This window comes from Theobroma cacao, chromosome 5 (genome assembly GCF_000208745.1).
Source record: "Theobroma cacao cultivar B97-61/B2 chromosome 5, Criollo_cocoa_genome_V2, whole genome shotgun sequence".
Taxonomy (NCBI): domain Eukaryota; kingdom Viridiplantae; phylum Streptophyta; class Magnoliopsida; order Malvales; family Malvaceae; genus Theobroma; species Theobroma cacao.
In genome coordinates, this window is record NC_030854.1 from 30,746,616 (window position 1) to 30,773,492 (window position 26,877).

Here is a 26,877-nt window from a genome sequence, read left to right on the forward strand (position 1 = left end):
GAAATCGATTTTAGGGGGGGTGCAGTTCGGTCTGTTAAAATGATTGAAATTTTTGATCGATTTTCGAAATAACCGGACTGAAACCGATCGAAACCGACTTTGCACACTTCTACTTGTTGTGCTGATGCTGATAAATCTGTAATTTAAAAAGCAAAACAAGAAAGTAATATGATGTCAGCTACAATATATGTTTCCAAGATGAGAACCCAAAAAAATTATGATCATGCACAGAAGATAAAGCTTATAGTTATATTAATTACAAAAAGAAAATGTAAAATAGACTACATATGCAATGGTAAGTAAAGGAACGAAGGTTTAGGTTTCTAGCAGCCCTCTAAAACAAATTTCAAGTTCTCTTTTTAACTTTTTTCTTACAAACAAAGCAATTTCTAGCTTTCCCTACTTTTGAAAAATTTAACCATCATTATTTTGTTTGGGGTGCTAAGCTTCAAATAAACTGTCTTTGGCTTTTAAAGTTAATTCAAATGAAGCCCATCATGTACATTCAAAACAAATATTCCATCCCCCATCTTCGATAACTCACTAAGTGTCTTGCAGCCAATTGCTTCTGTAGAACCTTCACATCAGCTTGGAAACCAAAAAACGCCATAATGCAATTGTCCGCTATACAAAAATAACGAGGTTACCAATATAAAGAACCCAAAGGAAAGGAAGAGTATGTTGGAAAACAATGTATTTCATAAAGTTCAAACAATCCCACATTACTAAGGTAAATAAAGGTGTGAGTGCTTTAAATAAGCAAACCCGTTAAAAGCTCATTGGAAAGAAGAAAAAACAGTGAGCTTGTGTGCACTTGAGATCGAACTAAGCCTTGAGAAAATTTAGATTTTTTCCCCTGCACGTGAGATAGGCCAAAGTGAATTTTTTATACCTTGGCTTTAATTTTTTTTTTTTAAGCTTTCTTAGCCTTTGATTGAATCAAACTCAAAACTCTACATGCTGATGTCTCTCAACGTCTATCTTACAAAGCACTCTACTAGGCTGATGACTCTCCTGATTTTACTACAACGTAGACCTGACTAAGTATACTTGCTAACCAGGTTTTTTCTCTAACTCCTTGAGGCTTTTTCTCAACTCCTTGATTTGGTGCAACGTTCATTTTATTCCCTGCCTATAAATACAACCTCCCTAACTCACTCACAACCAGGGGCGGAGGGTAAGCCAACAATGGGGGGCCGTGGCCCCCCCAAAATTTTTAAAAATATTTATTTTTTATATATATTTTATCAATGATCCCCTCAAAATTTTTGAAAATTTTAATTTATTATATATTATTAATGGCCCACTCAAAATAAATTTTTTATTTAATAATTAATATAAATGAAAAAATCAAACAACCTTACAAACCTATTTATCTTTGCTCTAATTTAAGTTTCTCTACACCTCTTTCTCTTTTTCGTTTTCTCTTCTCTTTTGTTTCTTTTTATTTTTATTTCTCTTTCTTGTAACTCACCGTTAAAACACACCTTATTCTTCAAAAGAGATTTATGAGCTTGTGAGTTTGGATAAGGAAAGACAGAGATCACCTACCACTATTGTGTAAAATTAAGAAGAGGTAAAGTTTTCTTTTACCTTCTTCTTTCTATTTATATTATTTTGACTCTTCTGGTTTCTACAGCAACTACAAAAAGAGCCTTTTCAGCAATGAAAATTATGAAAATAAGACTCCGAAACAAAATGGATGATGAGTTTCTTGCAGATAATTTAGTTGTTTATATTGAGAAAGATATTGTCAGTCTTTTCAGTATAAAGTCAATAATTAATAAATTTGAATTTAGAAAACATTGTTGAGTATAACTTTCTTAGATAACTATTATAAGTTTTTTTTTATTTACATGTTATATAAAATTATTGTCTATTATGAATCTTTTGATTTTTGATTAAATTCAACATATTAGTTTTAAAAATTTTTAGCTTTTATTTTTTTCATCTTTAGCCCCCCAACAAAAATTGACTAGCTCCGCCCCTGCTCACAACACACCAAAAGCCTTTCGTCTTCTCTTAAGTCTTCTCTACTTATTTTCTGCTTCCTTTCCTTCCTAGCTGGGTTTTTGCTTTTTATTTTTCTTGTCATCCCTTACTTGTTTGTGCAAACTATAAGAAAGGGTTTGTTGAATCCTAAAGGATAACTTTTACAGTCCTTTTACACCAAGTTTTATACTCCAAATGGGCGAAAATTATCTTTAAGGACAGTAATACTATGCTTCAGACTTCCTAATGTTCTTACTTGCTTTATTTTTTTTTATTCTAAATTTTTTCTAACAACCTTAAGATAATGGATTTCCATGTTGATAATGCTACTGCCACTCTTCTTACTATTGCCTCTGTCCCTGCTGCCTTTGTCCCCACTACCACCACCACTGTTAATGGTTCCACCATAGCTCCCATTCCGTTGTCCGTTCCTTCTATGTCTTCGGTTTCATATGCCAAACCATTTCTAGATATTTTCAAAATAAAAGTCTTTGATGGCAAAAACTTCAAAAGATAGGAAGAAAGGATTTTTTTCAATCCTTGATGTTCATGGGGTGGCTTTTGTGCTAATTGATTCTAAGCTAGATGATGTCAAGATGCTAGAACCATGGATGCACGCAAATAAGGTATGCAGGCATACAATCATTAGCAAATTTTCTAATGAGCTGTTTGATGTATACAGTCTATACAAAGAAGTAAAGCAAATATGGGAGTCAACGATTGCCAAATACACAGCTGAAGATGTTGGAAAATAGAAGTTTCGTGATTAGCAACTTCTATTATTGGAAGATGACAGATGACAAGAACATCAAAAGTCAGATCAATAAATACCACAAGCTGATGGATAACTTGAAGGTTGAAAAAATCAACTTGTAAGAAGAGTTCATTACTGGGTTTCTGATTGAGAAGCTGCCAGAATCATGGAATGGCTACAAGCAACAACTGAAGCACAAGGAAAAGTAGTTGTCACTTGCAAACTTGATTGTGCACATCATCATTGAAGACTCAACCCGGAGAGAGATTAAGGCCTCCAAAGAGAAAGAAGTTGCAACTAAAGCCAATCTGATTCAAGGCAGAACCCAGCGTCAACAAAGGTACTTTTATAAACCTGACAATAAACCCAAAGCTTCTCATCCCACTTTAAAAAGAAAAGTAGTTGTTTTGTTTGTGAAAAGCCAAGGCATCATGCAACACAATGCAAGAAGAGAGTCAAAGGAAATGACATTCCTACTAATCCAAGAGTCAACTTGGTCAAAGCAAATGAATTCGATGATATAATTACTGCAGTCATTTCACAAGCCAATATAGTGGCTAATGTGAAGGAATGGGTGGTAGACTCAGGTACTACCAGGTATATTTGTGTAAACAAAAATGCCTTACCTCATATACTTTAGTAGAGGAAGGAGAAGAGATAATATACCTTAGTGATTCTCAAACTACTTAAGTTCTTGGTAAAAGGAAAGTCCTTCCCAAACTCACGTTTGGCAAGACCTTAGCTTTAAATGATATTCTTCATGTTCCCAATATAAGGGCAAACCTGATGTTTATGGCTTTATTGGGCAAGGTTGGGGTGAAAGTGTTATTCGAATCTGACAAAATCGTATTGATAAAAAATAATGTGTTTATGGGTAAGAGTTATTGCAATCAAGAACTCTTTGTATTTAACATTTCTAATGTTTTGAATGAAAATGTCAGTTCTTCCGCTTACATGATTGACTCTATTGATTTATGGCATAGTAGATTAGGAAATGTTAACGTTCCTTAAATTAAGAAAATGCAATAACTTGGTTTAATTTCTAGTATTAAAAAATGATGTTTTAATAAGTGCAAGATATGTGCTGAAACAAAATCAATTAAAAAAACTTGTATTTCAGTAAATAGAGAATTTGAATTATTAAGTTTAATTTATGCTGACTTATGATATCTAAAACAAACTATGACTAGAGATGGTACGCAATACTATATTACATTTATTAATGATTATTCTAGATTTACTAAAGTTTATTTACTTAAGCATAAAGATGAAGCTTTTGACATGTTTATTAAATATAAAGTTGAGGTAGAAAATCAACTGAAAAAAAAAGATAAAAAGAGTTAGATCAAATAGAGAGGGTGAATGTATACCGATTAATGATATTTGTGAAAAAAAAAAAGAATAATTCATGAAATTACTCCTCTATATTCCCCTGAATCAAATAGTATAGTTGAAAGGAAAAATAGAACTTTAAAAGAAATGATGAACTCAATGCTTGTTAGTTCTAATGCACATGAAAATTTGTGAGGGAAAGTTTTATTATCTACATGTCATATTCAAAATAAAATTTCTTATAAGAAAACTGATAGGACACTTTATGAATTATGGAAAGACTATTCTCCTAACTTAAAATATTTGAAAATGCGGGGGTGTCTTACTAAAGTAATGCTTCCTGGTTTTAAGAAAAGAAAAATTGGTTCTAAGACATTGGATTGCATGTTTTTTGGTTATACTAAACATAGTACTACTTATAGATTTCTTGCATTAAAAAGTGATGTTCTTGATTATAATACAATTATTGAAACAAAGAATGTTGAATTTTTTGAGCATATTTGTCCATTGAGAACTAATACAATTTCTCATGCACCTTTTAGTAAAAATGATTTTGAAATTTAAAATGATGATTTGAGAATGAGTGAGAGACCCAAGAAAGAAATTTCTTTTAGTAATGATTTTTATACTTATCTTGTAGATAATGATCCTTTAACTTATATTGATGCAATTTCTTCTAAAGAAAGTCTATTTTGAAAAGAAGCTATGCGAAATAAGATTGATTCAATTTTACAAAATCAAACTTGGGAATTAATTTATTCACCACCTGGAGACAAACCAATTGGTTGTAAATGGATTTTTAAAAGAAAATTTAATACTGATCGTTTTATTGATAAATACAAAGCTAGATTAGTTGTTAAGGGTTTTACTCAAAAACAAAATATTGACTATTTTGGTACTTTTAATCTGGTAACAAGAATTTCATCTATTTGTATTTTATTTGCCTTAGCTTCCATTTACAAACTTGTTGTTCATCAAATGGATATTAAAATCGCTTTTTTAAATGGTGATTTAGAATAAGAAATTTATATGGCACAACCTGAGGAATGTGTTCTTCCTGGTCAAGAGAACAAAGTTTGAAAATTGATTAAATCATTATATGGCTTGAAACAAGCACCAAAACAATGGCATGAGAAACTTGATCAAGTTCTTGTTAGTAATGGATTTTCTACTATTGGAGTTGATAAATGTGTGTACACAAAAACTATTGATAGTAAATATCTTATTATTAGCTTATATGTCGATGATATGCTTGTTTTTTGTACATGCATTGATGTGGTCAATAAAACAAAATGTTTTTTGGCTTCTAAATTTGATATGAAAGATTTAGGAGAAGTGAATGTTATTTTGGATATTAAAATCATAAGATGTGATAGTTGCTTAATGTTAACTCAAGAGCATTATGTAGAAAGGTTACTTAAAAAGTTTGGACATTTTGATGTCACACCTGTGAGTATTCCTTATGATAGAAATATCCATTTAAAGAAAAATAGAGGTAATAGTGTAGCTCAGTCTGAGTATACACAGATTATTAAGAGTCTAATGCATTTGATGAATTATGCTCGACTTGATATAGCTTATACTGTGTGTAGATTGAGCAGATATACACAAAGCGCCGATCAAGATCATTGGACTGCCTTAAGTAAAGCGATGAAATATTTGAAATTTACTATAAACTATGGTATTTTATATAATGGATTTCTCGCTGTATTAGAAGGATACAATGATGCTAACTGGATCTTAGATTCAAATGAGACATAATTCACAAGTAGTTATATATTCACCCTTAGTGGGGCTGTTATAACTTGAAAATCAGTCAAACAAAAAATAATTGTTTAATCTACAATAGAGTCAAAATTTGTAGCTTTAGAGTTGGCTAGTAATGAGATTGAGTGGTTGAGAAACCTTTTAGCAGATATTTTATTGGGAATGAAACCAACACCTTCGTGTCTATGCATTGTGATTGTCAAGTGACAATAGCTATTGCAAAGAATAAAAGTTTCAATGGTAAAAATAGACATATTCATTTGAGACATGATGTAGTAAAGTAGCTGCTTAAAGATAGAATTATATCCATTAATTATGTGAAGTCAGAGCTGAATTTGGCTGATCCTCTGACTAAACCCTTAGGAAGAAAATTAATTATTGCTACATCGAGGGGAATGAGACTTAAGCCAATTGAAGAAATCAACAAATAATAGTAACCCAACCTATGTGATTGAAAATCCCATGAATTAGGTTCATATAAGTAATAACAAATTATTTGTTGATAAATTAATGCATTATTAAAATTATTGTTCCTCTTATGCTGTGTGAATAGTGTAAAACTGTAATATAAGAGAGGTTGAGTTAAACTCTTAATGAATTTTGTATCCCTTATGGGTAATATATTAAACTGTAGCATACACTTGATGGAATCAACCTATATAAGTGTGGAGTGGGGTCGTTCTTATGAGATTTATGGCAAATTCTCTAATGGCATGCTTGGTTCACTGGAAATAATAGAATAGGAATAGAATAGTCATTCCAAGGGAATAGAATAGAGGAAGAATATCTATTATGTAGATTGGTTCATGGGAATGGAATAGGATAGAAATTGCTATTATTACTTATTCCATTATTTGGTTGGTAGGAATAATTTTAAGAATGGTTAAGGAATAATGGGTAAATGATAAAAATACCCTTTATTAAAATTTAAAGATTTTTAATTAAAAAACAAAAAAAACTATGATGAGAAATAAATACTCTTTATTAAAATTAAAGAATTTATTTTGTTAAAAAATAAAAATATTCTGAGCAATAAAATCAAAATAACTTTTACTAAAATTAAATAATATTTTCATCAAAATACAAACATATTTTTATTATAATTTAATAATATTTTGTATTAGAAGATAATTAAACCTTTTATTATAATTAAATAATATTTAATATTAAAAGAAAAAATATATTCTTCATTAAATTTAAATAATACTAAATAATATTCTTTGTTACATTTATTATATTCAAATAATAATATTAAGTAATATGCTTTATAATATTTATTATAGTGAAATAATATTAATATATTAAATAATATTTAAATATTTTCATTTCCCTTTTTTTGAAAATGAAGTAAAAAATTTTGTGTCTTTTGTGCTTTAGAGAGAGGAGGAGGAAGAGAGAGAAAAAATAGGTTTAGTATTTTTTATAAGGTAATTTTTAAATTGTAAAAGGGTATATTTGTCTAATCAATTTTTTTTCTTATTCCCAACAATTTTGAATAGCTATTACCAAGGGGAGTCTTGGTAATGGATATTCAGGCTTCTCTTGGAATGGTTATTCTGAAGAATAGTCATTTCATTGAACCAAATGCAGCTTTATCTCAAGAATGAGAATAGGGGAGGAATGGTTATTCCATTCCCCCCAACTAAGCATACCCTAAAGCATTTATGAATAATTAGGCACGCGCATAGCCTATTCACAGAAAATCGCATTGAACAGTAGAAATTGTAGAGGTGTAATGTGATTGATGAAAACTATATTTCACATAAAGAATTTTTGGTTCATATAAGTTATAAACTTAACCAAAATTCTGTGATTTATGTTTCATTCTCTCTAGGGTTGGTTTATAGCTTAAAAAGCGCCAGTCACGATGCATTACACTTAAATGAAATTTGACCTAGCAAATACTTCCAATAAACCTTATGAAATATGTGGGAGATTGTTGGAAAATAATGTATTTCATAAGATTCAAATATCCTACATTACTAAGGTACATAAAGATGTGAGTGCTTTAAATAAGTAAACCCATTATAAACTTATTGCAAAGAAGAAAGGGGAGTGGACTCCCGTGCACACGAGATGGGGCTAGACCTTGAGAAAATTCAAATTCTCCCCCTATGCGTGAGTATACACATGGGTTAGGCCTAACTAAATTTTTGTACATTGGCTTTAATTTTTTTAAGCTTTCTTAGCCTCTGATTGAATCAAACTCATCAATTTCTTAGCCTCTGATTGAATCAAACTCATCAACTCCTTGATTTGGTGCAATGCTCACTTCATTCTATAAATACAGCCTCCCTACCTCACTCACAACACACCAAAAGCCTCTCATTTTCTCTTAAGTCTTCTCTGTTTATTTTCAACTTCCTTTTCTTCCTAGCTAGGTTTTTTCTTTTTGCTGTTCTTGCCATTCGTTACTAGTTTGGTTTGTTAAATCCTGAAGGATAACCACTACAGTCTCTTTGCACCGAGTTTTATACTCTGAATGAGCAAAAATTATCCATAAAAACAGTGATACCACACCTCAGACTTCTTAATGTTCTTACTTGCTTTATTTATTTCTTTTCTTTCCAAATATTTACTAACAAACAATTCAACTCAAGCACTAGAGGCTCACTATACTGTTACTTCCTATTTCCTTCTTCAACTTATTTCGCAAAAGACTCGACTTGACACTCCAACAATGCTGCTATTTCTATACCTATTAATTATCCTCATCCAAAACAAGTATGTTTTGGCTTGCTTCTACAAGTGGAGTGGAGCAAAACAAAACCGTTCCGAGATAGTTTTTCGTGAAATTCTTCAACAGCCGGTTTCACCAGTTTGGCTCAGAATATGATAATACTTCTTTCACTAAATAAACACTTCAGGACCTCTTTAACCTTTCAATGCAAAGGCGTGCTACATATATATCTATGGGTCATAATTTTTTACACCTCGATCAAATTTCTCCATAACCAAGCATGAAAACAATTAAGTTACTGTTTGATTGTTGCTTTTGCTGCTAATTTTCTGCTTCAGTAGGCGAAAACCAAAAAGCATTTTTGGGTACAAAAGTAGCCAATATTTCTTAAGAATAAAAAATTAATAGACCATATTTTAAATAAAGAACAAAATGCATGCAGAAATCAACAAAATGGGAACATAAACAACAAAAAAAAGACAAAATCATTGCCCGAAATCAGTAAAAGGAAAGTTATTTCAAAGACATAAAAAAAAAAAAGGACCCACGAACATGCAGAGCCATTAGAGAAAGAAGAATAAAAAAAACACTAGAGTTAGACTTAGCGGTATTAATTAGCAAAGAAAGGAGAAAGAAAAGAAAGATTTTACAGTTGAGCGATTTTGGAGTAAAGGCGAGTGAGAACGCTATAACCGGAAGACATTCGAGTATCGGCGGCGTCATTCCCGGCAATAGCAAAGCATGTTCCTCCGTTGCTGTCGTAAGGCGACCAGTTCGCTCTGGCTTGTTGCTTCCTCATGCTGGCGGGGGAGAATGACCGAATGACAATTTTGGATTCAGTAGATACTCACAGTATCTCAGTTTGAGACTAGATTTGTGTTGGGTCTGGTTACGGGCCAACCTACCTTGGGCCCACACGAAGCTCGTGATTGAGATTTTTACCATCTTAACAGTAATAGTAATTAACTTGGCCATTCTCCACCATTTTCTTTCCTCTGTTTAGTTCTTGTTTGATACTTGTCAGCTTCGATATAGATAAAAATACTGGACATTGCATAGTCACCTTGTTTCCGAGAATGGAATAGAACAATTTCCTAGCATCTGACACGTTCCTACTTCATATTACAAGCAGTAAAGACACATCATTTGCACCACTCTTGAAAATCACACATGCATTGCTGCTTTGTAACAACTTGAGGAGGAACAAAGTGGACAAAATGAAAAAACAGTAACAAAAAAAAAAGGGGGGGGGGGCTTTTATTATTTCTTGCCAGTTCCTATAAATATTACATTTTTCTTATTGACTAAAAAAATAGAACGATTTAATTATCGAATATACACGAACGAACTGAAGCAGGACCGAACTTGGTGTACTTAAATGGGAAATAAACAATTTTGTTCGAAATTTTTTTTCTCAAATCAGGGTCTCAGGGCCAAAGAACCCACCGTATTACCTGCTCAGTCTCTTCCTTTTGTTTTGCAACATCTCTAATGCATGATTGTGTACATATTTTACACAGCAGCGGGTGCTCTTGTTTATTTGCTATTGATATGGATCGACCCAGCACTTATCGTTCTTGACAGCTTTTTCCCATCGTTTTCTGAATATATCCAACTCAATATAGGACTGCCTCCTCACCTATACAAGATCATATTCTTACTCTGATAAGAAAACCCAGTGGATTCAGACACTTAGGTGTCTGCCAAGAGAGTCAAATGCCTAACAAGAAAAAAAGTGCATTCCATCTGCTTTTAAGTTTTGTGGCATCTTGTAATAATGGCACATTCAAAATAGAATGCATGTGCCTTTTAAATGAAGAGCTCCTAGCCAGAGTATGTAGAAAACTGTGGCTTTCAAATCCTAGATGGTTAGTATAGGATGATGAATATAATTTAAGTAACCAGTAACAAAATTAAGAATCAATTATGGATGAGGCTCAAAAACATGGATAAAGATAAGTTCCACTGGCCAAGGAAGCTGGAGAACACAAAGCAATATACACACTCACACACTTACTTCAACTCTAGGATCTTTCCAGTGTGAATGAGAAGATTTCTGCAATACAAAAACAGCCGAAATAGTTAGCAAAAATAAAATATGTAAGTACAATAATAGGCTTGGAAAAGAATGCGGACCACCAAACATTTAACATAATCTTCATTGTCACAATTATGGATGGCCATTACTGTTAGAATGTCTGCATTAATTGCTAGCTAACCAGCAGTGCATAATTGATTCACATTTTAACTAATAGAAAAATTCTTTACAGGTTAGGTTTCTTATATTAATCCTGAGGACTAGAACATGGCAAAAAATATCTAGCGGTCCAGTATAAATATTACTAAGATTAAAGAGGACATCTGTATTATGATGACGATTGGTTTTCAGAGGTTTGAATTAGTTGTAACTAATGCAAGCAACTCATGTAGAGATGGAAGACATTCTCAAATTACTGGTAACAGTTTATAATCCATTGCTCCTAGTATTAAGTTTAATTATCCTCTTATGAAACATCTATACTAACTCAGCACTTGCTGTTCCAGCACAAACATTTTAAGGTGACCACTAGATAGCACAAAGATGACAAAAGAACTTTTAGAGTATGGTACAATGAATAACACAGGTACAAGAGATCCCCTCACTGAACCTCCAATATGACAGATAATTGCACTAACAGGGTAACCATAAAGAACTGCTAAATGAAATTAAACTGAATAAGGAATAACATCCTCTACCAATTCTATCCAATTCATTTGTCTGCCTCAATATACTGTTTTTTAACATCCAGAGGCTAGCTAAGAGCTTTATTCCAAAGCACATATGTATATACTTTTAATATGCACACGTTGTGCTGTAAATGGAATTTTTCAGAAATAGGAAATGATATGGTGGTTCAATGTACATAGGCTGTATATGTTTTTCAAACAATTGCTGGAAGTGTTCCATAATAATAATAATTAGAAGAAGAGCAAGAAGAAATTTGTCCAAGCATGTTACTATTTAAATTGCTTGAATCCTTCATCTTATAAACTGAGGAAAGAGAATGGCTTTTTGTGGTTTCATCATAAGTTACTCAAGGTGTACATGTTTTGCTGCAATATCCTCTATACGAGGACAAACTAAGGAAAAATAGTGTCAGACACATTTGTATCTTACACTCCTACCTGAGTCCAGGCAACAAAGATTTCACTATTCGGCTATCCTTTATTGTTCATACGTCCATAAACAAATATGCGTTCCGCACAGTGTTTGTTCTTGTCACAAATGAACACAAGTACTTGAAGGTCTAAATCACCAGTAATAGCAGAGATTAGGAGAGAGGGCAGTGGTTTAAAAAAATATGGAACTCAAGTGTTGTATATGTGTTTGGTAAAACATTCCTTTATTATTGTGGTTGGATTACAAAACAGTGGCTGATCCACAACCAAAATGCCAGATGGATTTTAAAAAATTTTAGCCCAAACTTATGTAAGTGAAAATAGTGGCTGTTTAGCATTGTTGTCCAAACCACAGTTCGCAATTCAACCACAATGCTGAAGTAAACCTTCATCAGCACTGGCCTAAGATGCAAGTATTAAACTACATAATAATCAGCATAACAATAGCAGTAAAGCACTAGCATGAACCTGGACCAAAATGGAGAAATCTCCAAATTGCTGAGCACCATTATGCAAGGATGATATTGCTTAAATACAGAAATACTGCACCATTAACATCTTGGTGATATAGCTGTCGAATTTCTAACCTTGTTTCTGTGTCCACCTTCAACAGTAGAGTGATTTTTTTCAGCTGTGCCCCCTAGTGTAGGACGATTGTAGTGGACTATGTACTCAGCATCCACAACACCAATATTTTTGGTTCGATCACCCTATTAAAAAACATGTAAGGCAACTTTCTTTTGGGCTTAACAAACTAAAAGGGAAACCCACTTAAAGTAGCTTGCCTGTGCACAATAACCAAGTTGCATATCTAGGCCCCAGGCATGGATCAAGTCATTCTGGAAAGCAAATTAAAAAAAAAAAGACCAAAGGTAAATAAGCTGACCAAGGATGTGTGATAAAAAAACCAGATGTATTACGTAACATTAAAAACCCTTAAATAACAAGACTAGGGATATTCTCCAGGATGCATAGCTAGAGCGACGATTAAAAAGATACAGTACCACATGAGAAAATGTCACATATGCCTACGTATTACCCTGCTGGCCAGCTCCTTCTCATCAATTATTTAATTAATCTAAGAATTATGTTTCACTTAACTTAGCCCTCCCATATAATAAATGTACTATCTTGCAAAGAGTATGATAGCAAAGATATAGAGCAATTGACCTCCCTGCTCCACCCAAAAGGAGGGAAAAATAAGGAAAGAAAAGAGGCAAGAGTAAGGAAGTAAAACACTGCAGTTTGAAATGCAAACCTGAATCATGTACCATACACAACGCCAGGCAGCTCTTGAAAAAACAGGGGCCATCATTTCTATCCACCTGTAACATCATCTTCATCTTAGATTTGTTAAGCGAAATCAACATTTGAGGTAGGTTTTCAAACTAAATAATTTCGTCCAATCGCACAATAATAGCATAAATTCTTTGGGAGTATCAATAGAAAAGCTACCTTACACAGCAATATAAATACAAACAAATTTTCTTAGCTATATTGTTTATGTGAAGAATAAGAAATATTATGAACTAAAGAAAAACATTTAATGGTTTCACTGGCATAAAATTTTACCCTGTGCAAGGAGGTGCTTTACTCTGCCCATCACAACTTCTCCCATTAGCACGATGCTTGAAAGTTCTCCTGCCAATGGCATCAAGTAAAACCATACACAATGAATCATGTAAGCAACTGATTTAAAACAGACTACATCTTAACCACATTTGTGCAATGTTAGTAAAACAAGTGAATTCAGAATATGCAAGGTATAAACAGAAATAGCTTTCAAACAGAGATATCAAGAAATGAATGACTATAAGAACCTGTGCACCATTGATTTCCTTCCACGTGCAGTAATTTGATGGTGTACCTCTGATTTAGCAGGATCAAGTGCCGGCTGTGATATCTCAAGCCGCTCACTCTCAACAATTGACACATATCTGACATTATGAAATTAAGTTGGAAATTTCCAATTTTGATCAGCTATAGAATAGTAATATCAGTAGAAAATACATAAAATGCAGTTATTTGACACCAAAACACTTTTCAGTTCTTTTTAATAAACGTGGTAGCAAATATAGCAGACATAGGGAACAAACAATTTTATAAGCTTCGCAGTAATTATCACACTTCCTTCAACACATGATAGAACTATACTTTGGTACTCCATAATTTATCTTACAACTAGAAGGGCAAAGACAAGACATTCCAAATACAAACTGCCGAGCAATTTCAACTTCAGCTTAACCAAATGATCAATAGCAGGCTCTGCAGTCATTCTCAATTCTTCAGACAGTATAACTAAGTGTAGCCTATGGCTATCACTGATACACTGCTAGCGAAGAATCATAGATTTATTACTAGCATTTTGCAATATCTTTCTACTTGAATTGTAATGGGATTTCATTTCTCAAATTGACGGAAATGAGCAGCAACTTCTAACATAGAATTTATGTTCTAATTTGAGGGAATTGCAGTCAACGTACTTTTTTGGGTGGAAATCTTCAACTCCAAGGTCCTCATCCCAAAGGAAGATGTAACTGTATTCCGAAACTACATCAGGGTGTAAGAAACGCTTTGCAAACCACCTAGTCACCGAGAAACAAAATCCAGGGAGTGCTTTAGAATAATGCTACTTCCACTATAAATTGCTATGGGATTAGAAGCCTAAGATGTCGTACCATTTTGTTTGATTGCGTGCAGAAACGTGTATCACTTGATCATTCCATTCAAAAGACTTCCACTCATCAACTATACCATCATAATGGAAAAGCATGACAGCAAAACCACTAGATAGAAACTGTTAAAAAATGAAATTAAAGAGAAATCAAATTCAAAAACAAATATAAGCAAGCATTATATTGTAAAGGTCAAAGGAAATGTCATCTACCTTTTTGACCATTTCATGTACAAGATCTTTCTGCTTTATTCCAACAGCAACTGCAAATAAACTGCTGGAAGTATCGTCCTTCTGTCCAAACAGTATGCACATCACCATAACAAAAATCAATATTGAAGTTGCATAGAAGAATGAACATGTGTCACATTGACCAAATTAAACTTATACCATGCTAAGTGCTATGCTCTAAAATTTTTTTGACTTTGTGATTACATCTATCTGTCGCAACAAAAGATTTTATTTTATTTTTGTTATCTCTGATACATTATGGGGCATTAATAAACCTAAATATTTGAAAATTCTGTCAAATTATAAAACAATTTTAACAGCGTCCACTGCTAAATTACGAGAATAATGGTTCAGGCTTCTCCAGATTCTGTTTCTTTAGACACCTCTTGGATTGCTTTAGGTTTTAAGATGGACTACAAACTAATTGTAACTCATGACAATACTTTGAAGTCCCAATGAATTATCCATTATATCATTTGCAGAAGCAGAACAATGCACAAAAAAAAAGTAACAAATGTAAAAAGCCTAAAACAATGGCTCCATGCTTTCTGATAGACATCCTAACAACAAAGCAGCCAATTGCAAACTATCTTCAGTACAAGAATGTCCAGAGACATGAATGTGCTAAAATTCTATTTGTACAATAAAACTCATCAAAGCTGCTTGTTTATTTTAAAGTTTTATCCAATTTTAGTCAGTCAAGGGTTTACAATAAAGTGCATTTTGTACCATACAGTAATTTCAAACGTTATGGTAACGTGCATGCTCCACAAATTCTATTCCTAAAAGTCCAGCGAGAGACATTTTTGTGAATTTAAGTGCCCGGTCATCATTGATTGAAACTTCTATCAGTCATTCCATAGAGCTTTACCTTTGGGAAGCCCCATAAAGGTCGCAGTTGCAAGTTAGATGTTTTTGTGATGATACCTTCAGGTAATGGCTCACTTCCAGGAGGCCTGCATTGGTTCTAAAAGAATAAACAAACATAAGAAGAAATGTCAGAGTTTTGTTTGACAGGAATAAATTTTTCAGAATTAAGTAAAACACGCAGTGACTCAGATCAAACCTTGCAATTTTCAACTTTTGACGTTTGCAAAATATCAGCCACTCCCCATGTAAACGCTTTCTGCACAAATGGAACAGCTATTATTCCAGATATCCATCAATGTTTTACTTTCTATTTGATTCTTTGCACCAACTTCCAACCGGAAAGCATATAAAAAAAATTAAAGTCATAAGCTCAAGCCTTTAGGTTATTTGGAGGTCCAAACACCGGAGAAATTTTAAACTTAAAGCTGTAGAAAAATAATAAACATTCAAAAATAGAAACTATTAGTATCTTAAACTGTGTATTGATAAGAGAAATAACAGACAGGGAAACTATAGAATTTATATTAGATGGTGTAGTTCAAGAAAACCACACAATGCATACTCGCACATACGCAACCTACGTGCATTTACGATCATATTATATGGGATCAAAATTGGCATATTTACCTCTTTGTTTTCTGGCGCTACAAATGAACTCCCTATGAAGTAAATTACACAGAGCAAGGCAGTGGCCGGAATAAGTCTGCAAAGACATGAGCTCCAACTTTTTCGTTCAGTGACCAGAGGTATCTGTCAAGAAAACAATAATTGAACATTAAGGCACTATAATTTAAGTAGGCCACAGAGCCACCGCCTACCCTCACAGCTAGTACTAAAGTTGTATGTTAACTATTAAACCAATCAAACTCTATAACTATCTAAAGAATTAGAGGCCTACACCAATAAGTCGATCGAAAGGCACAAATCTCTCAAATAATAACAAAGAAACATTGGTGATTCCGAAATATAAACATCTATGCGGCTTCTTATCCCTCTGTTGGTACATTACTTACTAATGCAAGAAAAAAAAAACTAAACGCTAAGTATCGAAAGACTTAAAACCATCAGGCAATACCCAATAGGCTTCATCGAAGTGTGAGATAGAGAATGTTGTAGTTCCCTTTCTTTCCAAATCCATTAACATCACGGAACAAATGCAGCACCGAATACTTTTCTGAGCTTTTACCCACAATCAGCATAAACATAACATCCCAAACTAATTGAATTCAAAAAGAAAAAATAAAGTTTAAAATATTGAAAATTGAATACTTTACTTTTACCCTGGAAATCATAAGTGAAAAAAATAAATACCTAATAAGCATTTCGATACAAAAGTAGAAAACATTTATAAAGAATTAACAATTAAAATTTTACTTTTTCTACTTTGCTTTTACTTTTTTTCACAACTTTTTAAGCAACCAACAGAAATAATTATCAAAAGGGAGCCTTAAAAAAGGTAGAAGAAGGAGCTAAAATTTGCAGCAAAGTGAAAAAAAGAAGAAGAAAAGTTATGTTAGATTAAAGCTGGAAAGCTAGGAAGTAACGTTTGCAGCAGAAACATTGCAAAACATGGCTGTTCAAAAGTAGCGTTCCCAAATTCTTTACTTTGATCACTTAAAAGGAAAGAAAGAACTAAACAAAATTTTCCCGCGCATAAACACAATTAGTTAAAAAAAAAAAAAAGAAAACTTACACAATCTATCGACTTCATATCCATGAAACATGAAAGAACTTTTCTGCCTCTAGCTTTAAGCTAAGAAACGGGCTGTCGTTGATGAGAAAAAGCACTGTCCTTTAAAAAAGAAAAAAGAAACGAAAAATCAAACATGAAAAAGGGCCGTCAGAGATAATGATTGGAGAGAGAGGGCAAAAAAGAGAAGAAAAGAAAAGAGTTGGAGTGGAAGAGAAACTGTTGGATTTTCTTTTATTTTTTTAATTTATAATTATAAATAAAAGTACAGACAAACCGACGAACACGGAGGAGTGGAAAGAAAATGCACAAGGTTTTCCGTTTCGCACGCGCACGACTTTCAGTTTAGATTTTTTTTTTTTTTTACAAAATTAAAATGTCTTCTGTTTTTCTTTTTTTTTTTTGTTAATATAAAATAAAAAAATATTATAATGATAAGTGGGAGAAAGAGACAAAGAGTTTAAACGTTTTTGTTACTGCCACGCTTGAAAGCGATATTTAAAGTTGTTTTGGCGTTTCGAAAGCTTCTTTTTCGCCGGTGATGTTTTATTTGTATTTATCTGTCAAAAGACTCAACGCACGAGTTTCCTGTTTCACAAAAGTAGTCTTTTTTGGTTGATTTGATTCTTTGTTTGCCCCTTTCATAAATTTTACTTGTGGAATTGTTTCTTTTGTTAATTCTAACTATATTAACTAATTAGAGTTTTTGTTTTATAGTTAATTTATTATCTGTTTTCTATTTTTAAAATTAAAAATATTGATTTTTTTTGCTGGGTTAAAGTGTGAATTTATTACTAAGAAAAAGAGCAAGTATGAATTTATTTGTTAAGAAAAAAAAAGAAACGGAAATTCTTATAGCCAAGGAAAACTGAAATCTTTGAAGTACTACTTCCGTTACATTGGAGCTGGGAAAGGGTTTTGTTTAGTTGTTTTTGCCTGTCATTTAAATTAACTTAAGACCGTAATAGTCCAAAACATGTCTTCGGTTCTTGGTCATGGTCCGTTGGAAGCTACCAAGCTAAGGATTTAAGTAAGGAAAATTTTGAATTAGATTTAAAGAAAAAAGAAAATTGAAAAAATATTGACATAATTACTATTAGTTTTTTTTACATAATACTTAAAAAACTTTAAATTATTTTAAAATTTTAAAATAATTTTTTTATTATTTTTTATCAAACTTTTATAACTTTATTTTAAATTAAATAAATTTTTACAATTAATGTTGATTAATTATTATTAATTAATATAATATATGTTATTTTATATCATATAATATTGATATAGTTTGTTAACTTATTATAATCGATGGTGATTTGATCAGTTGATATAATCACGTGAAATTTTATTTTTGTTAAGATAATTTAGAGTATTAAGTAAAAATCACATACCACAAAAAATGATAAAAAATAATTTTTAAAAAAAATCATGAATTTTTCGTTTTAATATTCAATAACCTCAACCTTACTTTGTTATGAAAAAAAAAAAAAAGAAGAAGAATCTATCACCGACTAAACAGGAGCTAACTATGAATATGTTAAAATGTGGAATTTAATGAATGGGACAGTGGGAAAGATACTTCAAACCCATTAAATCTTTCAACCAATAAATGCAGAATTAAATAATAATGGCAATTACGGTAATATTTAATATTTATAGTGGTTTTGAGCTTCTAGCTAGAACATTAAATCGTTTTATTTTATTTTTTTTATTTTTTTGGGAGGGCCGAAAAAGGAGATGGGATTTTTGTTGTGGATTTAATTGGACAATAAATGGGTTAGATACGATTATAAATCTCATTTTCTATAACATGGTGCTTCCATACAGATAGAAAAGCAGTTTATATAATACAAAGTTGTAAGATTAGGCAAAGTCAAGATAATAATTCTATACTATGTTATATTACAGTCAATGTATAATGATTAAAACTTGTGCCAAACTAATATTACAAGACATTATTTCTTTAAATAATCCTTCCTTTATGGAATAAATTTTGCCAACAGATAAAACTGGAAAAACAATCATGATTAAAAATAATAATGATAAAAAAAAAAAGAATTTGAAGAAATGTAATGATCATCTTCAAGATCGTGCAGTCCAACAACTCCTTTTATGGGTACCCTCAACTGCTAAATTGGTGCCCATATTTTATTATTTTGTCAATAAAATTGTTGCAACATTTAAATCAAGATACAGACAAACGTACAAGTATTGAAATGTCTTTGTCTAGTTGAATAACAAAAAAAATAAAAAATAAATTATGTTTTCCATGAATATCGCAAGGAAATTTATTTAACCTTTTAATTTTGAAAAATTCTTCACAATTTAAAAAACAAAACAAAAAGAAATGTGTTTAAAAGCTTTATTTTGATATTATCAATTTTGAAAATAGAAAACAAGGTTTTCAATTTCTTATGATTATGAAGCAAAAACTAAAGGAAAAAAAGTATAACATTAAAAAAAACACTAAAATGTAATTTTAATTTAATATATGAATTTATATTTAATACATATTAGCGTAGATGATTTTTTTTAACTCTTTCTTTCTCTAACTTTTTTCAACTTTCTCTTTTATGAATCTGTCAGACAAAAAAAATTAAAACAATGTTTTCTCATATATTGTCTCTTACTTCGATTAAATTTTTTTTGTTATTTTTAAATTGAATTGATTAAGATTATAAAATAATAAAAAGGCTCTTTAAAAATTTTGAACAATATAATTTTTAAATATATATATTTTAAATATGAACTCAGTTAAATATTTAAAATTATTAAGGTCAAATTTCTTTACATTTAATCTAGCTAAGACGGAATCTATGGAACAAGGTGGATTTACTTATCTTATACTAACATAACAGCTCATTTCTATTAAGTTGATAGACAAATACAGAGATGGAACGAGAATTGTGAAGGCAATCAAATTTAGGCAACACCACTTTAGAAAAAGGGATTCTTAAAGTGAAATGCAAGAATTCTGTGGAAAATTAGGATAATGAAAACATGTCACATGTGCTTCTCCTGCAATGCAAGAATCCTAGCTATAAATGTTGCAACTTGTAATTCGCAAAGAAAATATATTCAAGGAACCATTCTTTAACATACGCTTTTTATTTTCGTATCAAAAAAATTAATGAAAAAATAAAACTGAAAAAAAAAAGAGATAATTTATTGTTTGGAAATACACAACGAAATGTCCAGACACTAGACGCAGGCTAATGCCACCAAATTAGTCAGTTCCGAGGACTGCAAAAGTCTTACGCGACCTTCGAAAGGGACCACTTGAAGTCTATTTTAGGGTGTACAAGGCTGTTCGAAAATTCCAAACTGCAATGCCAGCAAATGGAACACTGAAACAAAACCTACTCAACCTTCTCCAATCGTGAGTTTGCAGTCAGGCTTACGCAGGAGTGGAACACATTCATCGAAAATGATTGTTCTCTTTTATTATTTTTGTTGTCTTTTTATAATTGTTTTTGTACTATATTTTGTGGTTATAACAAACCAAATTATCTTATACATTTTCTGGGTGTCTTGTGTTTTAAAAGAGGCTCTTTTGAACTTTTTTATCTTTAGAAAGAAGATAAATAAATAAATATATGTTACAAGTACAGCTTAGTCAAATATTTATACTAGGAGATAGAATTATTAGTATTTATATTTTAAATAAATCTTATCTTATAATCTAGTTATTTGATAAAAGTCCATAAATATAGATAATTCAATTAAAATACAACAGATATTATTATTATTATTATTGTTATCTTTTATGGTATCAGAACTATTAAAGCTTTACCAAGCAAGTTCTATCATGGCCAACACCTCTCAAACCTTATCCTTTCCTTGTTGTACGTTAAATATTTTGTAATGAAATTATATATAAAAATTAAAATTATTATCACAATCAAATAATTTCATAAAAAAATTATTATGTGAAATAAAATAAATTAAATTAATTAATTAAACATGAAATTAGAGTAAATTTATAGTGAGATTCAAATTTAGGATTTGAAACTTTTAAGACTTTTTCATTCTCATTATATGTTAAATTAAGTATAATAGGTTAAACATTTCTTGAACTATTAGAAAAATTTAAATAAGTTTTTATTTTTGTATTGCATTCAATAAAATTTTTATATTTTTATTTTAAAATAAACAATTCTTATTACTAACAGTTGACTAACTATCATTAATCAAAAATATTACTTATTTATTATACTCTCGTGGTGCTACCGTATTGAAAAAGTCATGTGATTATCTCATTGTATCATATCAATATGCCACATTGCTATGCAATATGACATATAAGTATCACATGACATAAAAATAGCATGTGATATTTTCACTAATAATAATTAATCGATCATTAATCACAAAAGTTTATTTGATTTAAAATAAAAATATAAAAATTTATTTAAATATAATTAAAAATAAAAAAATTATTTATTTTTAAAATAATATAACGTTAAATTATATATTTATTTATACAAGTGATATTAAATTATACATGAAAATAACTTTTTTTTTTCATTTCATAGCGTTGATCACAAAATTCAAACTTGAAATCTAATTTTAAATATAAACACAGGTGTCCCCTGGAATACAGGTTAAATTTCTAAAACTAAACCCAAATAAATGATTTACAGTATGTATAAGGGTTGGGAAAGATAAGGACATCTGAATTGGATTGGATGGAACACGTGTATTGCGCAAAAAGCCAGGCCTACGTTGAAAGAGTCAGCCAATAAAATTGTAGATGGCCCACCATTAAAATTTTTTCTTCTTTTTATAATGAAATTAATAAATAAAATAAAAATGTATAGTTTGGCAAATAAAGAAATTGAACTACTACGGATTTAGGAAAACACGTTTTCCACTACAAAATGAAAAGGACTTCCAACTTAAGAGTTTGAATCTCAAGCTAAATCCTTCTCCTCAGAGAATCCAGCCGCAGAAAAGAGAAAAAACATGTGAAAGACAAAATTTACAGCTGGAAGAGTGACTGCGTTAAGATATATAAACAAAAATGTTAGAGTCATTGATCCATGTTTTTCCATTCTTTCTTCCCCCACATGGTAATGAGTAGGGTTGCAGTCTTCCCAAGCGTCTCAAGCACTCCATTAGGTATACTTGTACTTGATTTAAAGCCTAAATAACTTCGTTTTATTGGTTGGGCAAAAATCTAAAGCAGAACAGAACTACTGTCCTGTTTTGAGGGTTCTTTTTAATTTACTTCCGTGTTCGGCTTTTGCTTTCATCTTTCTGGGTTTGTTCATTGTGTCTTGTTTGGATCATGTTGGGCTATTTTCCTTGGGCGCTGCCCTTTTTGTGCCGGCTTCCATCTTTCGAGGCCCGGAAAATTCACAATGATAGATGAGATAGGATGGGAGAAACTTCTATCTAACCCAAAACAGAGGCCGATGAACGAAGAAAAATAAAACAAAGGCTAAACAGAAAAAATTCACAATAGATTTTGCAAATGACTTAAACTCGATTAGTCACATATAGATATCTTCCTCATTACTAATATCATTAATATTTTGTTTCCCATTTTTCCAGGGATAACGTGATTTTAAGATATCATTTGCATTCCAACATTACCTACCACCGAGTGAATTATAGTTATAAACTAATTCGAGTTTCAATATTGTATCAAAAACCAGAAAATTGAAGAAAATGGAAAAGAGACATTGATCATCCCTCCCTCCTTCCCCTTTCATCGAAAAAAAAGAAGAGTCTGAAATGAGGCCGGCCGAGGTAGATTAATGTACAGACTCTAAAATTGCATAATAAGCGACCAGCACCGGTAACGATACGATGGTGCCAAATATCACTCTGCAATGAGAAAAATCGTGAAGCTAGGTTAATGATCTACGTTGTTTCATAGTAATATAGACTAAGTACTTGTGCATGAGTTTCTTACGCAGTGCTGAGTACTTCTGCATGCATTCCATATTCCTTGGCGAAGATGAAGGAGGTAATGGATTGTGGCAATGCTGCCTGCAAATGTTTTCACTCTAAATTTAATACATGTAGGTTTGAGCAATTGAAAGAAGTGATTAAGCCAATATTGAAATGATAACTCATTAAGTGATGAGGTAGTCAAAGGGAAATTGTGTATGGGTGATTTTTTTTATTTGGAAAAGGTTATTTGAACTTTGTTTTAGGATTATGCACTTAAGGGTGAGTAAATGTAAATCGAACCAAACAACCAAATCGAATCAAAATGAGTTCGGTTAATTCGGTTCTTTAGATAGTTCGATTAGAATAATTCGGTTATTCGGTTAGAAAATTTTTTAACCAAATGAACTAACCGAACTTAAATAAAGGTATTGTAGGGATTTTTGCATGAAAAATAAACCCTAAACCTAATCTCTTCTCTTTTTTAATTATATGAGTATCCATCTCATTTATTATAATTTTTTATTATCATTTTTAATATTTTTATAGTATTGATTTATTAAAAAAAATACAACATAAATAAATATATATAAATAAAAAAATTATCAAGTTCAGTTTTTGAAAATCGAACCGAACTAACCGAATTAGTTCAGTTTCGATTAGTTCGGTTATTTGTATAGTTTGGTTCGATTTCGGTTATTTTTATATAAGAATTCGGTTAGTTCAGTTATTAGCTATCAAAAATTAAATTAAAACCGAAACAACCGTTTGCACCCCATATATACATCAATCAATGAATCAAATATTCGGGTAAAAATTATGTATAAGTGGTCAAGAGTTAAAGAAATTTAGAATGGCAAATAAAGAAAGGTAAGGTTGAAGCCTACAAAATGTCCATTAAGTCTTTAAAAGTGTAAAAAGTTAAAAAAAATTAAAAGCTTTAATTTAGCCGCCACAGGCTTTTTAGTCGACTGGAGTGAACCACATTGCTTAGATGCTATACGGCCTACGAGTAAAGAAGCAGAATATGCACAAAGCAAAATTGAATATATAGAGAAAGAATTAAGCACCTGAATGATGGCGACACGTAAAACAGCACCATGCAAACCCACTGCAATGGCCCCAATGGCCATGGCCGCTGGTCCAGCAATAAACCTCAAAACCATCCCAAATATAGTCAAACTTGTGCCACAGGCTATTATTTTTTCTTGAAGAGCCATGAAGGTTCCTGCATAAATATTTGATTGGGAAATGATAAAAGATCAGTCCCAAATTAATATATACTAATTCGAATAATTCTACTCACGTATGTAAAATATCTTTCCCTCTTAAAACCTTGAAATATATAAAAAAGTTTTTTTTTTAATTTTTATAAAGGGTAAGTAAAATTGTTCTTAAAGAGTTTATAATTTATACCATGGTATGTATTGTCAATTGATTAATTATATTATTAATTTGTTATTTCATCCAAAATTTAATAAAATGATAAGTTTGTTTTTCATTTTTAAATTGAGAAGGAGAAATTTGTATCAAATTAATTTTTGAACAGCAAATAATTCACTTTTCATTAAATCAAATACTTGAATGTAAATAAATTTTAGTTATCAATAATGTATTAATATTAATATATATATATATGTAGTTAGTCTCACCCATGCTAAACATGGCAGTCCCTGTTCCAGCCTTTGACATTATCAATATTGATCCCTCCATTATGCTTGGCATCTCAAAATGCCACCTATAAGTAAAATTCAAAACCATAATTTAATAATCAAGTATATCCAAAAACATAGAAATAATATATTCGAAATAATCCCAAAAATCAATAAAAACCAGATATTAATGCATGCAGACCTGTTTGCAACACAAGCGTAAGCAAGGCCAATAACACAAGCGTATGAATTGGGATTCATAGCCAGTTTCATTCCCACAACCTTCATCAGATTCCAGAAAGAAGGCCTGGTGCTTAGTACCCCAGCATTATCTGTGTTTCCTTCTACATCTTTCTCCTGTTCATTACCATCTTTTGTAGCTGAAGAAATGGACACTCCTGACCTCCGAAATTCCAAAACAAATAGCAAAATGGTCAACCAGATAATCGCTTGGACAACAGATGACTGGACAACAAGATCGACCCCTGTTTGGCCATACATGGCTTTCATCAAAGGCACCCCTACAACCAAAGCATTAGTTAAAGTAGACAAAGAGAAACTTGTGATGGACCAGCAATAGCTCCCTTTGCTACTACACTTTGCCCAAAAAGCTAGAACCACCACAATAACAAGCTTGGATATGGTATCAGCACCGATGAATCGATAATTCATTTGAAAAGGATCAATATGAGTTGTGAATTCCACAGTGAAGAGAGGGAGAGTGAAATAGCAGACAAGGCGGTTTATAGCATCACACTGTTCCGCGGTGAATATCCGCCACCACTTCACTGATCCATACCCTAACATCAATGCAACATAGAGAGGCACCATAGCCACAACCACCTTGTAAACATCTTCCCAACCTACCATTTTCTCTTTTCTTTCTTCTTTTTTTTTTCCTCCTAAGTAACTTTAAAAACCCTTCAAAGATAGGCTCTTACTCTGTCTTGTAGTTAAGGGTTTTCAAGCACTGCTGAAAGAATGAAACATGTTAAGCAAAGGATGATATGGGGTGTTTATTTATATGCATGGCATGCAAAGAAAAAAGCATATTTTTCTTCTAGTTTTTACAAATAATAATACATATTGTAGAGATTGGTGGGTGTATAGGATTCTATGCCGTGGATTCTTGAAGGTGTCACTCAAGGTTTTCTTCTTCTCTGTGAGTGCATTGAAGAGTAATGTTGCTTTCAACAAATGGGTTATTATGCTATGGTCAGCAATCTTTCTATGGAATAAGGAATGAGGTCCAGCGATTATTCCACCCACCATTGCCAATAGAGTTTCTGATTTTGTGTAATTATTGTTTATTATTCTCATCAACCTTATATACCAAAGTGGGTCATCCAGTGATAGAGGCCAAGATTGCACAATTTTTTGTTTTCTCTTGCCTTTGTTATCCAGACATTGGCATTTTACACTGCTGAATAGATTGGCTACTAAGTGATTTCTTAAGCCAATGGCTTTGATATTCTTGAAGGGGAAAATGTTGAAACATTAAAGAAAAGGGCACCATTAGCTTAGCACTTCCAAAGTACTTTTGTGGAGTTTTGGAAGCAAAATTTGGATTTATTTTGTTTTTCTCAAGAAAGCAAATAGTGCTATTTTAAGCATCCAAATGGCTCTGCAAAATTTAAGACGGTCGAACTTTAAAAGAACAGCATGTCCGTGCTGTATCAATTCTTTTGAAAGATGCCTAATGGCTTTCTCGAGTCACAGTGGGGTGATTTGACTCCCATAGCGTGAGAATTTCAAGTACTCTCTGGTTAGAGCATCGCGTCCCTCCCTTACCACATAAATATGAATATAGAATAAGTTCCATTTTTTGTTGATTATATCATATATGCTCCCCAAAATCCGATCCTGTTTACTACAAATCCATCAGTACACCAGCTAGCTGGGCATTCCATGAACTAAAACCCACTTATTATATTCCTCTTCATAGTTGTTGATGGAATGTGAGAAGTTTGAAGTACTAATTTGTGGGAAAGAAAAATTTCAATGGTGCTGCTAGCTAGCTAGTTGATTGAGTTAATTGATTTATTTCCTTTTTGGATTGGATGGTTTACGACTAATTGGTTTTTTGTACAACTACTACTTTGGACTAATACAAATATCTCCTACCTCAAGGTGCTTCAACATTTCCTCCAAGTGTGCTACATCATACTGGCAGAGGATAAG

At 31.8% G+C, this 26,877-nt stretch overlaps 2 protein-coding genes across 2 annotated transcripts; both read right to left on the bottom strand.

The window, feature by feature from the left end:
* On the bottom strand, positions 9,683 to 17,367 carry LOC18599388. Its single transcript, XM_018121823.1, has 14 exons — positions 17,153 to 17,367; positions 16,087 to 16,209; positions 15,656 to 15,715; positions 15,461 to 15,556; positions 14,572 to 14,652; positions 14,363 to 14,481; positions 14,168 to 14,269; positions 13,505 to 13,621; positions 13,257 to 13,325; positions 12,943 to 13,009; positions 12,470 to 12,523; positions 12,272 to 12,394; positions 10,543 to 10,581; positions 9,683 to 10,164 (listed from the first exon to the last, which is right to left on the bottom strand). Exons 1-14 carry the CDS (start codon positions 17,174 to 17,176, stop codon positions 10,069 to 10,071), a joined length of 1,170 nt encoding a protein of 389 aa, XP_017977312.1. The 5' UTR covers positions 17,177 to 17,367; the 3' UTR covers positions 9,683 to 10,068.
* On the bottom strand, positions 22,579 to 25,716 carry LOC18599389 (auxin efflux carrier component 5). Its single transcript, XM_018120797.1, has 5 exons — positions 24,899 to 25,716; positions 24,697 to 24,782; positions 24,115 to 24,272; positions 23,067 to 23,143; positions 22,579 to 22,978 (listed from the first exon to the last, which is right to left on the bottom strand). The coding sequence occupies exons 1-5, from the start codon at positions 25,564 to 25,566 to the stop codon at positions 22,906 to 22,908; spliced, it is 1,062 nt and encodes a 353-aa protein (XP_017976286.1). The 5' UTR covers positions 25,567 to 25,716; the 3' UTR covers positions 22,579 to 22,905.